Consider the following 15308-nt stretch of genomic DNA (forward strand, 5'->3'; position numbering starts at 1 on the left):
AACAACAGGCAGGCAAAGAACAACGCTCTTGACTGTTCCTAGCATTCCCCACGACCCTAGCACACCCCCGGCGGGGCGAGGGCGGCCAAGGCTCGGGGACAGGAGGGACTGCAGGCACACAGTGGTCTGGACAGTCTCTAATTAGGACCAAGGGCCCGTCGCGAGGAGTCCCCGTGGGTCTGGTGGTGCTGAAGCCGCTCAGGTGGCGGAGTTGTCGCCCTGGCCAGCGCCGAGACCCCGGAGGACGTCCCGAAGAGACCTCGCTTCGATGATAACGAAAGTCCCCACTCTCCTTTCCTCTTCGGAACCCCCTGAATGGGCGCAGCGCCCTCCAGACCACACGGCCAGCCGCGCGCTCCCTTCCCGCGCTCTTCCCGCCTTCCCGGGGCCTACGGAGGCTGCGCGGGCCGTGAGGGCGGGAACCGGAAAGCCCGCCGCGCGTGCGCCCTCTGCTGGCGCCTAACGGTTTCCCAGCCCGAAGGCGCACGCGCCTCAATCCCCGCCCCCGAGGTGCGGGCGCGCTGAGCCTTTGGCGTCGCTCCCCGCCCTCCCCCTCCCGCCGGGGGCGGGGCCGCCACAAGTTGGGGGTGGGCAGAAGGCGGGGACACCTAATGCCACGCCCCCTCAATCTTCATTTGAAGTCCCTCGACTCTTCACCACTGGCCAATTGCAGCCCGCCCTGTCCCAAGCGCCGACCAATGAGCGGCGGGCTCGGGCCGCTTCCGGCACCGCGCCTCGCTCTCCCCTTCCCCAGGTCTCCCCGCGACGGGCGGGGTGCGGGGGCGGGTGTCGGCCTGGGTGACGCTCAGCGGGCCGGGAGCCAATAGGGGGCGGGCTCGGCCCTGATGGACGGGGCAGGCGGCCAGTGGCGAGGCGCTGGCCGCACTTCCCGTCGGGGAGAGAGTGTAATATGGCGAAGACCTACGATTACCTGTTCAAGCTGCTGCTGATCGGGGACTCGGGGGTGGGGAAGACCTGTGTCCTGTTCCGCTTCTCCGAGGACGCCTTCAACTCAACTTTCATCTCCACCATAGGTAGCGGGGCCGGGAAGCGGCCGGGGACGCCGGAGGCCCGGGCCGGGCGCGCCTCTGAAGGGCTGGGGCTGAGGGAGCGGCTGGGCCGGACGGATCCAGGGATTAGAGAGGGTCGAGGGGACCGGAGGGGAAAAGAGCAACGGCTCCCACCGCTTTTCGGGGGGTTCCGCGCTATGCGGAAGGGGATAGGAACCAAGGGCCCATTTTGCAGATGGCGAGACTGAGGCCCCAACTCTCAGCTTGCTCGTCAGGAAGTATAGGTCTTGGGCTGGGGTTCTGCCGCCGGTCATCTCGTTCTGTTCACACAGCAGCCCTCGAAGCTGTTCTTTTGAGGTCGCCGTCTTACAGAAGTGAAACAGGCTCGGGGAGTTGGCCATAAGAATAGGCGTTTGACATCTGACCTTATTAAGCATGTACTGTGTGCTAGCCCTTTTAATGTGCATTATTACACTCTCTAGTCCTCTGTGTTAGGTGCCGTAATGAGCGCTAATGAGGAATTTGCACCCCGGGGAGGCATGCGACTTACCCAAGGGCACAGTCTGCAGGTGGCTCTAACACCCAAAGTCAAGGCTCAACCATCCTAGAGAGATGTGAGCACTCATCCCCAGGGCCAGCGCAGCTGATCCACCTCAGAGCCAGAACTTTCCACCAGCCTCTCCTCTTTCCTCTGTACACATGTTCAGGGGTTAAGCCCCGCTCCCTGACCCTGCTTCCCCCATGGGTGAATTTCCTCTAGAGGGAATGGCAGGAAGGAGTCCGGAGCCTTTCTCTGCCTGACCTTCCATCCCACTTGAGGGTGACAGCAGTGGCAACTGACATCTGCCTGCCCTAGGTCTTGTCACCCCCAAGTAGATGCCAGATAAAAACTTCAGTGAGAAACCCAAATCAGCCGCTGCCACAGACAGCGCTGACTTCCCTATCTTGAGGCTCAGGACACCGGTTGTCACTTTGCAGAACAGCCTTTCCCACAAAGCCAGCCCACATGTGGTTAAACGGAATTGGCTTGTTGCTTCTCCCTTCTGATACGCACAGAAGTGGAGCTGACATCTCTCCCTGTCACTACAACAACCTTGGCCGGTGTGGAAACGTTTGACCTGGAAGTAACACTGAGCTATGCAGCCTTGCTCCAGAATGGTCACCAAGCCCCCGGGTTGATTCTGGACGGCAAAAGCCCAGGGACGGGGCTTTGCTTTACCCTCTGTGTAACTCGAACCCAACCACCTTTTCTCCCTGAACCTCTCGATGAGCTGCCCATGCCACCTTGACCTCCTCCAGGAGCTGCACTTCACAATTATGTGCCAGATGCAGAATAGGGAGAATTGGACTGGAAATCGTCTTTTCGCCGTCCAGCTGCTTTGTGGCCTTGAACAAGCACTTAGACTCTGAGCCCTGTTTCTTCAGGTTAGGAGTAATGATCTCCACCTTGACCAGTGCCCTGGATGGTTGATAAGAGGTTGTCAACACGGCCAGAGGCAGTCTGGAGGAAGCAGAATGGCTCCTGCGGTGACAGGATCTCATCCCTGGACCCAGGGGTTTCTGATTCCTCCCCTTCCACCGCTCCAAGGTCAAACTCTGGGGTAACTCTTGCATCTCCATGAGTCAGGATGTGATGTTAGCTCCTGGCAGGCTGTGGCTCGCTCTCAACTCAGACCTCAGTTTCCCAGCATCAGAAACTTCCTGTTCAGCACAAGCGCCAGTGAGATCAATTCAGAGATTGGGCCTTTTTGTTTGGTTTCTAATTCTTGTCCAGAAAACCCAGTCTAGCTCTTTCGGGCTCCAAGGAGGCCGGCCTCCACTTCCAGACAAAGACATGACTTGGGCAAGGTCATCTAGGGAGGTACAGGTCACTTAAACCCAGAATCCTTCCCTCCCACCTCGGTATTATCATTACATCTGTAGTTTTCTTGCAGGCCTCTGTCTTCTGAGAAAATTTAATTCATCCTGACCCTGAAGTAATGGCCTTATAATCCTTAGCCTTGTAAAATTTAACACTTCCTAATTAAATCTGGTGTGTTAATGAAAGCCAAGAAGAGGTTAGGACAGAGGGATGCTGTGGGGCTTTGCCCATTAAACAGCGCATCTTGATTTTATATGTCCCTGTGGATCTGTGACGGGAGGTAGGGGATGTGTTAGGAAGGAACAACGCCAGGCCGCTTAGTCCTGAAATACAACCAAATGCGTAAAGGTGATTCTCTACCGGCATGGAGTATGCCCCTGGGTTTTCTTTATAGATCAGGGATTAAGTGGCTGTTGGTTTCCTGCCCCGCTTTCATTTTGCCAAAGCCGGTTCTCATAAGCTGCATCGATTGTTTGCGGTGAGAACTTGGCCCTGCAGCTCCTGGAACTGGTTCCTCACAGGCTGGCTCCGCTTCCACCGCGGAGCCCCGTTCACTGTTCCTTCCGGGAGACACGCGGCAGATGTGAACGTGCTCCGTGAACCACGCAGCACCCTGTGCTTTTAGTTCTCTCGCCCCTGCCGTCTTTCCCGGATGCCTGCTGTGTGCCAGCACGGCTGCAGGGGCTGAAGAGCTGACTGGGATGAATCAGAGGGAAACAAACGCAACGAGGTCTGTGTGCGGGACTGGGCCATCCGTTTCTGGCAGATACGTAGTTGGCCTCCGCCATGCCGAGTTACTGGAGGCACAGCCATGGGTAAGACGTCCGGGTCCCTGCCCTCCTGGAGCTTATGTCCTAGTGGGCACATTTCAAGTGCAGGCTGATGTCCTCTGGGGTCCCCTGGACGGTTCTGGAGGTGGGATGGAATTAGCCTCCCTGTCTTCAGTTCTGAGGGTTCAAGCCAGGCTTCAGCCTTGAGGCTTCACGGGCAGAGATGTGGAACAAACTCGTGGAGGTAAAGGCAGGGTTGGGCTGTTTGCCCTCCGTGCCCACCATTCACGTGGGCAAGTTTCACCCCGAGGTCCATGGAGCAAATACACAAATATGCACCGTCCAGGGCATGCACCCGAAGAAGGAAAAGAAGTGAGGGGAGAGAGAGTGAGCACGGTCAGGAAGGCTCGCCCGGGGAGGTGACGTGAACAGAGGCCTGAGTGAAGGGCTGGGGAAGCCAGGTGGTTACGGAAGGAAGCAACCTTCCGAGACAGGGAAGAGCAAGCCTGAGAGCTCCAAGTCCAGATTGTGCCCAGGGGACTTCGGAGACAGTCATGGGAGCTGTGGGTGCCGCGCGGTGACCAGAGGAGGCAGGACCTTGGCGCACACCCTCCACTGTTTTCACATTGTTCTGGGACCGAGGGGGCGGTGGGAAGCCTCTGGAAGGTGTTTGTGGTTGCCGCAGTGTGCGTCAGGCCTTCATTCCTTTTTGTGGCCGGAGCGGGTACGGGTGGACCACATCTTGCCTATCCGCCCGTCCGTTGGACACGCTGGTGGGTTTGGAACAGAGGTTAGCTTTGTGACATGGTTGAATGTGGTCAGGAAAGCCCAGGAGGGGCCTGAGGGGGTAGGAGGCCGAGAGGTCACCCAGGTCTTGGGGAAAGGGGACTGCAGGTGGCGGGTGGGAGAGGAGGGCCAGGTCAGGAAGGCTTCTTAGAAGGTGACCTCCCAGCAGATCCGGTGGTGGCTCAGCGATTGAATTCCGACTCTTGGTTTCCGCTCAGGTCAAGAACTCACAGTTCATGGGATCGAGCCCCACGTCAGGCTCTGGGCCAACAGCATGGAGCTTGCTTGGGATTCTTTCTCTCCCACTCTCTCTCTCTGATCCCCTCCTCGCCTCCCATGCACGCTCTCTCTCAAATAAATAAATTTTAAAAAAATGGAAGGAGAACGTTTGTTAGGCTGACAGGTGGGTGGGGTTGGGACCACCTGCAGAGAAGGACCGGCAGGTGCTAAGGCTGGAGGTCCATGAGAGCCATATTGCAGGGCGTTGTGGGGCTCCAGACCCTGTGTGCTCCAGAGGGCCTGCTGCTGGGTGGCAGGAAACGTGGGGCTCTGGCCCTGAAGGATTCTAGAGGGCCGACTCCGAGGCTGCCTGGTGGGGAGAGGCGAGAGGACAAGGCTTTGTCCCCCGAACGACATGGGTTCCCCGCCAGCCGTGCCACCAGTGGCTTCCCTCTTGGAAGCTCGGTCTGGCCTCAGCCTCACCTTCCCCTTCCAGGAGAGGGGAAAGTTCTCTCCAGGTGCCTCCAGATTGGTGGTGGGAGAAGCCGAGGCCCGCCGTGCCCGGGTACCAGACAGGTGCTCTGTGACAGGCTGGCAGCGGCCGCCCCAGATGCAGCTTTGGGCAGTGGGCTGACAGTGACGTGCCTTTTTTCCCCCCTTTTCTTTCAGGAATTGACTTTAAAATTAGGACCATAGAGCTCGATGGCAAGAGAATTAAGCTACAGATATGGTAAGAGTCCTTGGCATCCTCCGCCCCTTCACCCAGGGAGGAAGTGCTTTGAGCCAGTGTCTCTCTCCTTACCCCTCCCCATGACCACATGACCTCTTTGTGCCTAGCCACACACATCAGGCTTTCTTCAGAAACCCCAGCAGGCACCTGGGTGGCTCAGTTGGTTAAGTGTCTGACGTTGACTCAGGTCATGATCTCACGGTTCGTGAGTTCGAGCCCCACATCGGGCTCTGTGCTGACCGCTTGGAGCCTGGAGCCTGCTTCAGATTCTGTGTCTCCCTCTCTCTCTCTGCCCCTCCCCCATGTGTACTCTGTTTCTCTCTCTCTCAAAAAAAAATAAATAAATAAAACATTTAAAAAAAAAAAAAAGAAAGAAAGAAACCCCAGAGACCGTGCTCTGCTGGTTACCGGGCCCTGGAGTCTGGGTCCGCACCATCTGGGGGACATAGCTGCCAGTCTGGGTTAGCTCGGCATCCCAATGTGAGCACTGCTGGGCCTGCACTTCCAAGTGGCCTGCTTCCATTGGACTTGGAGAGTGCCCTGTGGCCTGGCCGATGGCAAAGGCTTCGGGACAGCCACCATGCCCCAGCCCAGCGTTTCCTTTTGACCCTATCAGCTCGCTGAAGAAGGCCAGGCGTCGTTTCCTCTTTTCTCCCCCAGGGAAGCCCAAACCTTACTGCTTTAACACAGACCTGAAACCCCAGAACTAAAAATAAGCTGAGGCCCGGCCCACTGGCGAGGCCCATTTCTATTCCGCTTACCTGGGGCTGACTTCTTGCGATAGATAAAACTGGAGAGGTTTGAGTCACCGTCGCTGGCACTGACTGGGGTCCGTAGCCCCCGGAAGTACCAGGAGGGCTGAGCTCAGGTGGTCAGATGGAGGGTAGCCCCCAGCCCAGGGCGACCCCTCGGCTCCCAGGGTGTTCGCCTCTGAATCTGACTCCAGCGTGGAAACCTGGAGGAGGCCTGATGCCTGCCAGCTGGTAATCCACCCCTCTCTGGTCTCTGGCTGCCTCGTAAGTTACAAGCACTAGAAGCATCTCAACCTTCGCCACGTGGCTCCCCGGCAGCCTTGGCACCCCGAGTCCAAAGGGACAACGGCAGCAGCCGGCAGAAGTTTCACTTTCCTCTTCTCCTTTCTTCCCACTTCTGCCCTCAGCAGCCTCGATGGGGTCAGTGATTCTCTTAACGCTTTTCTAGACTCGGGCCATGGCGGAGGATAAAATATTCCTAACCACTAATGTCACCTGCCGTTGGTGTCAGAAAGCCAGCTGAGCCCCAGATGAGGCACTTCTGTACAGCCCAGCCATGCAGAGCCCTCGCAGGGTCCCGAAAGGAACCCCGAATCCAGAGACAAAAGATGCGGGTCTTGCCCTGTGTCCTCCGCCAATCAGTTAGGCCATCTTCACCCCAAACACTGAATGGCCCCTGGGCCTGGAGCTGGGCTGGGCTCGGTAGGTCTCACCCAGGTGGCGCCCTGCACCAGCGAGGAAGGACTTTCTCCCTGGCCTCGGCCAAGACAACAAGCGTGAACGGATTTCCTGAGCCCCGCTGAGGTTGCTAACCTCACCCCTCCAGCCGTGTGGCCAGCCCCATCCGTGCCCACCTTGGCTCTTTGTGACCCAGAAGCTCTGGGGAGAATCCCCAGGAAACAGAGGTGCAGAGGAGAGGTCACTGGGGGGCGTGACGTTACGCCTGTGGAGCAGGTCTTTAACGCCTCTGAGCCACAGTTTCCTTCTCTGTAAGAACAGAGAGAAGGAGGGTGCTGCCTCACAGTGGACGGTGAATTAGGAAACGAATGACCCGGGAGAAAGCGGGGCGTCCATCCTGGCCGAATGCCCGTTGTTCCCACAGTGATGACGATTCGTGTTTGCTGTCACTAGTATCCCTTCTTCTCCTCTAGGGACACCGCTGGTCAGGAACGGTTTCGGACCATCACAACGGCCTACTACAGGGGTGCAATGGTAGGGACCGGTTTTTGTTTCTTTTTTTAAACTCAACACGAAGGGGACTCTCTTGAATACCAGAACTTAGATGTTTCCGGGAAGTCCGTGCCTGGGCTCCCCCAGGGGTCCTCGGTCCCAGGTTGGTTTTAGGAAAAGGCTGCGTGCCCCGCCCCCACCCCAACATACATCCTCTGCTGCTTCAGGGACAGGGCAGGGTTTAAGGGAAGCTGATTCTTTGGGAATGAGGGAAGACAGGGGGCCGGTTCTTCCAGGTGAGGTCAGTGAAATTGGAGACGGCGTGCCCTAACGCTTAGGGGCGTTCACGTGGCCCGTGTCAGTCTCTCTGGAATTTGCTATTGAAAACTTGAAGATCATCCAGGAGCTGACTTGCTCTGGGCGGCTGGAGCAAGTTGTATTCGTCACCTGGGCCAGAGGCAGGGGTATGTGATAGGGGGACTCGGTCCCCATCCCTCAGGTGCTTTTACCGAGCACTCTCGCTAGGCCAGGTCTGAATGGGACGTGGAAGAGGCTCCGGAATGTGCTGGCTTCCTGCCCTCCAGGTGGGTCATGCGCGAGTGAGGTGTGGACAGAGTGGAGCACAGAGGGTCTGGGGCGAGCGGGAGGCACAGCCCTGGCCCAGCACCCCGGGCCACCCTCTGAGCCCAATCTCCTTACTTGGAAAGTGGGACAGAGAGCAGGTCATCCTCTTCCATGAGGATGGATGGCCAGCGCCCCATTTCCAGCCCCCTTTGCACCCCACCCTTGCCAGGGCATGCCCCATCATATGACTGCACATGTGCCTGTTTCCTCCACAAAACCGCAGGCTCTGTGAGGGCAGGGCCGCATCGCGGTCACTGCCGTCTCTGTCACTGCCGTAGGCCCTGTGCTTCAGGCCATGCTGGCTCTGTGGAGGGTGTGTGTGCAGCAGAAATGAATGGAGGCCCGAAGTAGAGTATCCCACACCGCTTCTGAAACATAATAGAAAGTCAGTCATGTGGATTGCAACCTTAGCGCTCCTCATTAAAATTTATTTACTAATTTTCCTCTCACCTTGCTGTGCTCTGGGGAGGGCAGGGGGGGGGCCCTCGAGGGACTGGGATCCTGGGGGAGCTTCTGCTGTGTGACCTCAGGTTGGCCCCCTCCCCATCTGGGCTGAAACAGCCCCCCATGGCCCCATTCACTGAGCCCTTTCCTGTGCCAGCTGCTGGGCCCAGGTTTTGGACATTGGCAGCCGAGCATGGGTGCCACGGTGACCCCTGTCTTACAGACAGGGGGCCTGAGGGTGAGCACGGGTCCACTCCCTGCTTCAGTCCACGAAGAGGAGGAATGACAGGCCACCACTGATTGGCTGCCTCCAGTGCCCACAGTTTGTGGCTTTGCAGCCCTAGATTGCTGCTAACCTGTATATGAGGCCGGCGACCACATGTGACTCTTTGAGTGTAGTTGAGAAATAAGAAATCCAGTCCCCCCCTCCCCCCGGTAGCACTCGCCGCATTTTAAGTACCCCAGAGCCACGTGTGGCCGGGGGTGACCTCACTGGACAGCTCAGAGAGCATGGCCACCATCGCAACCATCGCCCTCTCCCTGCATAGTACTCAACTCTCGGGTCCCAAATTTGGGGAACCTTGGATGTCTGTTGTCCCGTTGTGAGCTTACAATCTGATAGGGGCAGCTGTGCCCAGTGGGGGCTGGGAACATGGTCACCTGGGGCCCCGGGGAGAGTTTTCAAGGAGGACCTGGGATAGGGTGATCCCATGTTTTCTAGATACTTCTATTTCCTGATAGCTCCACCCACTGCCCCCACCCCTTGGTCAATGAATATCCAGGACCTTGGAATCGTGAGCATGTGGTGTCAACTTGATGGTGGTGGCCAGAGAGGCCAGTCCCTGGATAAAGGGGCGGAAAGGCCTCATGACCCTGTGGCGTTTCTTGCCCCCTGGCGGCCAGAGGGCAGCTGCCGGACAGAGGCCTCCGCAGCACTTGACTTAGGGAATCTACATGCCAGGATCTGCTACTCAAGCTGGCCTTGGCTGGGGTGTGGCCGACAGCATGGCCACTACAAGTTCCTTCCTGCATGTGGTCTCCGTTCAGTCTCCTCAGGAGACCTGTGAGAGAGGGCCCCCATATGGCATTTCGGAGGGGTCCTGGCCAGGGCCGTAGTTGGGGCAGGTTGTGAGGCCACTGCTGCACATCTCCTCGGGGTCGCAGCGGGGATTCGGAATTGTGGGGGCTCTCCCTTCGCGTGAGGTTTTATCACACATCCCTGCAGCCCACGTTCTCACTCTGCACGCTCGGGCAGCCTCAGAGCATCCTAGCCAGCACCAGTGGTCTCGGATGCAGGGCTGGGCCCTTGGAGGGGGTGGCCTGAGCGAATGGAGTAAGCCAGGCCAGGGCAGGACAGCTGGGGCCCTGTGCCTCTAAGGTGGCCCTCAGCATTACCTGGTCCTGATGAAGGCCCAGGGAAGTTCCGGATGGGAGTTTGTGCGGTCAGCTTCTTCAGCGTCAGTCTTTCCTGTTCTTGAATCTTAAAGGGCCCTTTTGTGGGCCTCAGTTTGCTCCGTATCAAACAGGGACATTTGCCCTTGTCAGTGACGGCAAGATCATGGGCCCAGGTGGAAGTGGGCTCACCCTGCAGCTCTTTCGGGCCCCCTGCGCTGTCTCCCACCTCCTCACACACTGGAACCTCAGGGCCTCAGTGCCGCCCAGCCCTGTGCTCCAAGCCAGCCCCCACGTGGGTGGAGTTGTTGGAATGCAAGAGGGCGTGAGGATGGCCAGACCCCTCTGTGAGGGCTGTGAGGCTTCACTGAGACCCTAGCACAGTACATGGCGCACAGTAGGTGCAGGATGAGAGGTGATGCTGAAGTGTCCAGGCAGGGCGGCTGAGTGAGGGTGTGGAGGGGGCTGAGCACTGCAGATGCTGGGTGTGCATGAGGGGGAGCACTGTGGGCCCCGGGCCCCTGCAACATGGGGCTGGGAAGCAGGCAGGACCTGAGGGCTGCCCGGCCATGGGCACACATGCCCTGCTGGCGCTGGGGAACCTGGGAGGCTGGTGTGTGGGGTCTGGTCTGCAGGGTGAAGGGTCGCCTTGGTGGTGGCGTGGGGTGGGCAGGACTAGAGCCTGGGCGGCCAGGGAGGAGCTGGTCCAGGAGTCCAGCAGAAGGAGGGCCCCGGGGGACAGAGTGGGCGGGAGTGGTGTCCTGTTGGGGACCCAGCCACCCCTACTTGCTGGGGACTCCCCCTCAGCTCACAGCTTGTCCAGAGCACATGTCTGTCTCCCTTCCCACCCAGGGCATCATGCTGGTCTATGACATCACCAATGAGAAATCCTTTGACAACATCCGGAACTGGATTCGGAATATTGAGGAGGTAAGACTTGCGCCCCTCATGTGCACAGGACCTCGGTCCCCACCCCAGACCTCCCCAAGGCACAGAAACCCCTAGAGGTCACTTGCCAAGAGCCCCATAGCCAAGGATGCACCCGGACTGGAGACCGGAACCCGGGTGGCTGGCCCCAGAGACCACACAAGGGCCTCGCCTCATCATAGGGTGGCCCTGAGAGCCCATTTATTTCCCCAGCGGGGCTATGGGGTTTGGGCAACTTCTCAGTCATGAGAGGAGTATCTGAGCTCTTGATCACCATGAGCATTTGGTGCTTTCTAGAAAAGGAAGGTTCCAGAATAGGCATGACCCTTGTGTTTGGTGGGCAGGCCTTGTGGCGTGTTCTCTGAGGTTTCAGAAGAGCACGCTGTGAGCTGGCTTGAGGCACTGAGTTCAGGCCAGCGACTCTCGGCTGCAGCTGGCTGGGGAGGCAAGCCCTTGAGCCCAGGAGGGACCAGAGGGCAGTTAGCCCCACCTCCCCGCACCCACGCTGGCGTCCTCGCCTTCCGGCGCCCCGGACAGCTCGCTCTCACCCCCAAAGCCTTCTTGGGACAACGAGACTTGCAGCTCTTGATGACTCACCAGGTGGGGCTTCGGTCTGAGGTGCAGCCAGAGGACTTCACCCGTCCATAAAGCCACGGCCGAAGGTCACAGCACTGCTGACATCTGTGAGCAGTGGCACCAGGCCGCCATCCTGACAGGCCCACGTCTGCGGGCTGGAGCCCGTGCCCGGGCTGAGGACAAGGAACTGACCCCGTTGGTCCTTGTGGAAACTCCTGCGTTTCTGGCCAGCAGACGAGAGGGTCTTGGAGTTAAGAGGAAGTTAGGGAGCAGAGCAGCGTGTTTCATGAGATCTGACCTGAGCTACACAAAGAGGGTCCCCTTCCATACCCTGGTCCTTCGGGAAGCACAGAACCTTCTACTGGAGCCTGAGAAAGGGTTGGAGGAAGAGCCCTGTTCCGTCATGAGGGCAGCTGTGGGGGTGCCAGGGGGTGGGGGAGCCCCTGGGGTGGCTGTAGTGGGGGTCCATTGCCACCCCCAGGCACTGCCTGCTTCCAGAGCCCCAACAGAGCAAGCTGGAGTGCGGCGGGAGGTCCTGGGATGGTGAGCTGGGGTGCGGCGGGAGGTCCGGGACAGCAAGCTGGGGTGCAGCGGGAGGTCCCTGGACGGCAAGCTGGGGTGCGGCAGGAGGTCTGGGACAGCGAGCTGGAGTGCGGCAGGAGGTCCCTGGACGGTGAGCTGGGGTGCAGCGGAAGGTCCCCAAGTTGGCAGCTGGGGCATCCAGCAGAAGAGCTGGGGAGGGAGGGAGGCGGGGGAAAGGGTAAATATCCCAGCCTCGCTTGCCTCCGTAGGCCGGACCCTGCCAGGAGCCCGAGGATGGCCTCGGGGCCTGGGTGCCACAGCCCAGCTGGGAGGCTATCCCAGCAGCCAGAGAGTGGGTGCTTGGTCAGAGCAGTAGCCGGAACCTGGATTCTGCCCTTGTGTTGGCTGTGTGATATTAAACAGGCCACTCAGCCTCTCTGAGCTTCAGCGGGTCACCTGTACAAGGGTGTATCAGCGGTCTTGGCCCACCACACGGATTTCAGGGGACAGGCTGCATGTTGGCCTGTAGTCCCCTCTGACCTCTCACCTCCCCTGTCTGCCCCTCCCCTTCAGCATGCTTCTGCAGACGTCGAAAAGATGATACTCGGGAACAAGTGTGACGTGAATGACAAGAGACAAGTATCCAAGGAACGGGGAGAAAAGGTGGGCGTGGCAACCAGCTTGGGCCTGGCACCTCGTGGCACAGGACCTCGGGTTTTAGGGTTCTCTGCGTGGAGGCCTGTTCTGCCCCGGAGGGTCCCCGACCCAGAGGGTGGAGTGGGCTTCAGGGGAGAGTCCCTCACAGTCTTCACAGCATACAGTGACCTGCCGTCCTGGCTTGTAGGAGGCTGAGGGGTCTGGGACTCGGGACAAAGGGAGAGTGAAAAGCACTCCCTCAGCTTCTGTCTCAAGACTGCAGGCGCGGGGGCCTCTGGGGGGTTGGAACCTGTGGAGACCACAGGAAGCAGAGGCGAGAGCTGTGGTTTGCGCCAGGCCTCCTACGCCCTCCTGCCAGGGACGTTCACCACCTGCTCTCCTCTGGGGGCTGGAGGGACCAGCTCGGGAGGTCAAGTCCGTGGCCTGAGACACCCCCCGCCCCAACCCAATCCGGCCCCTGCACTGTCCCCGGCTCAGGGTGGTGTGGGGTTTAAGAGCACCTGGTGGCTGATGTGAACATATGCGTCTCCCTCACAGCTCGCCCTAGACTATGGAATCAAGTTCATGGAGACCAGTGCGAAGGCCAACATCAACGTGGAGAACGTGAGTCCTGGGCCCTGCGGGCTAAGAGACAGGATGCACCCTCTGGGGAGGCTCTACCAGAGGGACTGACCTCAGGCCCCGGGCTGCCTCACCGTTCGGCTGGCCCAGGGGCACTTTCCCAGAAGTGTGCCAGGCCCCTTGAGGGAGTTGCTGCCACGTTCTGACATCAGCAGGTGCAGGCCCTGGCTGGGCACCGAGACTGTTATGTTGGGCAGCCCTGGGGAGCAGGCCCAGTTTCACCGATGGAGAGGCAGCCACAGAGAGTCCCAGTCACAGGCCCAGGTGGAGTAGGGGGCTACCCACCCGCTCTTCTCCAAGGGGTGACAGCCGACCTCCGTCCCACGGCCACAGGGTCTTTCCAAAGTGGATCTTCCACACCACTCCTAACCTCAGCCCAAGACACCTGGCATAGAAGGCCCTCTGTCGCCAGCCCTGACCGGTGTGTGCCACCCACAGCGTGGACCTTGCCCACCACTTTCCATCCCAGGCCACCCATGCCGCATCCTCCTTGTACCCCCTTACCCTTCAGGGCCCAGCCCAAGTGGCACCTCCCAAGGGAAGCCTTCAGTGTCCCCCAGACCCTTAGGCCCACTGCGTTGGGCTTCCCTAGCACCCAGGCCACCCTCCACCACAGAATATTCCACATCACGTGGGTGTTCGTTGAGACTCTGCCTTGCTACCAAGAGGGGCCAGCCCGAGCCTTCGTCAGGCGGGGTGGGGGAGTGCAAAGCTTTACCTGGTAGTGGCCCTTCCAGGCCTCCCTCCTGGCAGGGACACCGGATGAAGCGTGTTTGGACAAGAATGGCTTTTCTCTCTGCTCTGCCCCTGACCGGCAGAAGTGGGCAGCACACAGGAGGCGGGGATGGAACTCTGGGCCCTCCTCCTGGATCCTGCTGACCCTGTCAGCTAGGCGCTGGGCGCCTTCAGACGGGTCACTTGACCCCTCGGAACCTCAGTTCCCTCTCTGTCCAGTCAAGGGGGACCCCACGTCCCAGGTCATTGGCTCGGGGGGTGGTGGTCCAGGTTGGCAGGAGCGGCCCAGTAGTGGCAGGAGATGGGGCTGGACAGCTGAGGCCCACCCGGGAAGCCGCCCTGACGCTGCTCCCTGCCCACCCCATGGTCCCGCCACGGCCCCTATGGGAGGGTGGCCCAGAGCCAGCAAGCTCCTACTTCCCGCACCAAGGGCACTGATGACATGCTTATTCCACAGGCCTTTTTCACTCTCGCCAGAGACATCAAAGCAAAAATGGACAAAAAATTGGTGAGTGTATGTCCTTTATGAATCCTCGGGCGGGTCCCTGCTGGAGCCAGCCGTCCTTGGCCTCAGTGCTGTGACGCCTCCGCGGGCAAGACCTGGCTCTTCCGGGCCCGGCCGGACCCAGTCGAGCATCCCTGGGAAATGGGCAAGAGTTAGCAGGACTGGTTTGGGCGTCCGCACCAGCCACACTGCTCTGCCCCGTCTGCTGCTCAGGGCCACGTGCTGGCAGGGGACATGTGGCCCTTGCCATCCCGAGGGGCAGATGGCATATGCAAGGGGTGAGAGCCTCCTGCAGAAAAGCCCCAGGCCCGCCCAGAGCCACAGTCCACTCCCATTCTGCTGGTTGTGACAGCTCCGTGACCTTCAGTGGGTCCCAGGGCCCTGGGGCCTCTGAGAGTTCTTGCCTGGAGCCCTCTGCATCCACCTTCGGTCTGTTTTCCAGCTGTTTTGTTCCCTGGTCCCAGGCACTCGGTACCACCGGTACCACCGCCGCTTCCTCTGGTCAGGTATGCCCCCTCAAGTTCACTGTGGGTGTGGTTAGCACCTGTACACTGCTCGGAGTCTTGCCCTGGAGCCTCCATTCCAGTGGCTGCTATTCCCGGCCAGGTGACACCCCTCGCCACCTGACACAGAGCGTGAAATGAGCTCTTCGTTGCTTGCGTGACGCCTGGTCATCCGAGAGCGCACGCTCGGGTCGTTCTCATCTGATGGAAAACCCGCCTCCAGAATTCTGAGATGCTGTGACTTGAATCACAAGGGACGTGATCCCTTTAGTAGGAGCCCATTAGCCAAAACAGGGCACCGTCCACACAAACACGCACAGTGCCTGGCGGCGGCGCGTACTTCCTGTAATCTTGTTCCTCTTCAGTATGACAGTTTGATTCTAGACACTCCTGACACTTGCTCACTGGCAGTTAGGCGAAGCATCACACGACTTTCCTTAGCCTGTGCTTTCGGTATCGGCCTGTCGACTGCCCCTAGAATGTGCCGTGTCCATCCAGGGCCAA

General features: G+C 59.4%; 1 protein-coding gene across 1 annotated transcript in view; it reads left to right on the forward strand.

Annotated features, from left to right (window-relative positions):
- The first annotated feature begins 866 nt into the window (after nucleotides 1-866).
- The window catches only part of RAB8A (RAB8A, member RAS oncogene family), a 16045-nt gene continuing 1603 nt past the window's right edge, over nucleotides 867-15308 (forward strand). The window contains exons 1-7 of the mRNA XM_029917351.1: nucleotides 867-1034; nucleotides 5316-5376; nucleotides 7280-7340; nucleotides 10611-10688; nucleotides 12357-12446; nucleotides 12978-13043; nucleotides 14254-14304. Coding sequence (XP_029773211.1) covers nucleotides 911-1034; nucleotides 5316-5376; nucleotides 7280-7340; nucleotides 10611-10688; nucleotides 12357-12446; nucleotides 12978-13043; nucleotides 14254-14304 — 531 coding nt within the window. The 5' untranslated portion in view covers nucleotides 867-910. The remainder of the gene's footprint in view (nucleotides 1035-5315; nucleotides 5377-7279; nucleotides 7341-10610; nucleotides 10689-12356; nucleotides 12447-12977; nucleotides 13044-14253; nucleotides 14305-15308) is intronic.

Source organism: Suricata suricatta, chromosome 12 (genome assembly GCF_006229205.1).
Source record: "Suricata suricatta isolate VVHF042 chromosome 12, meerkat_22Aug2017_6uvM2_HiC, whole genome shotgun sequence".
NCBI lineage: Eukaryota > Metazoa > Chordata > Mammalia > Carnivora > Herpestidae > Suricata > Suricata suricatta.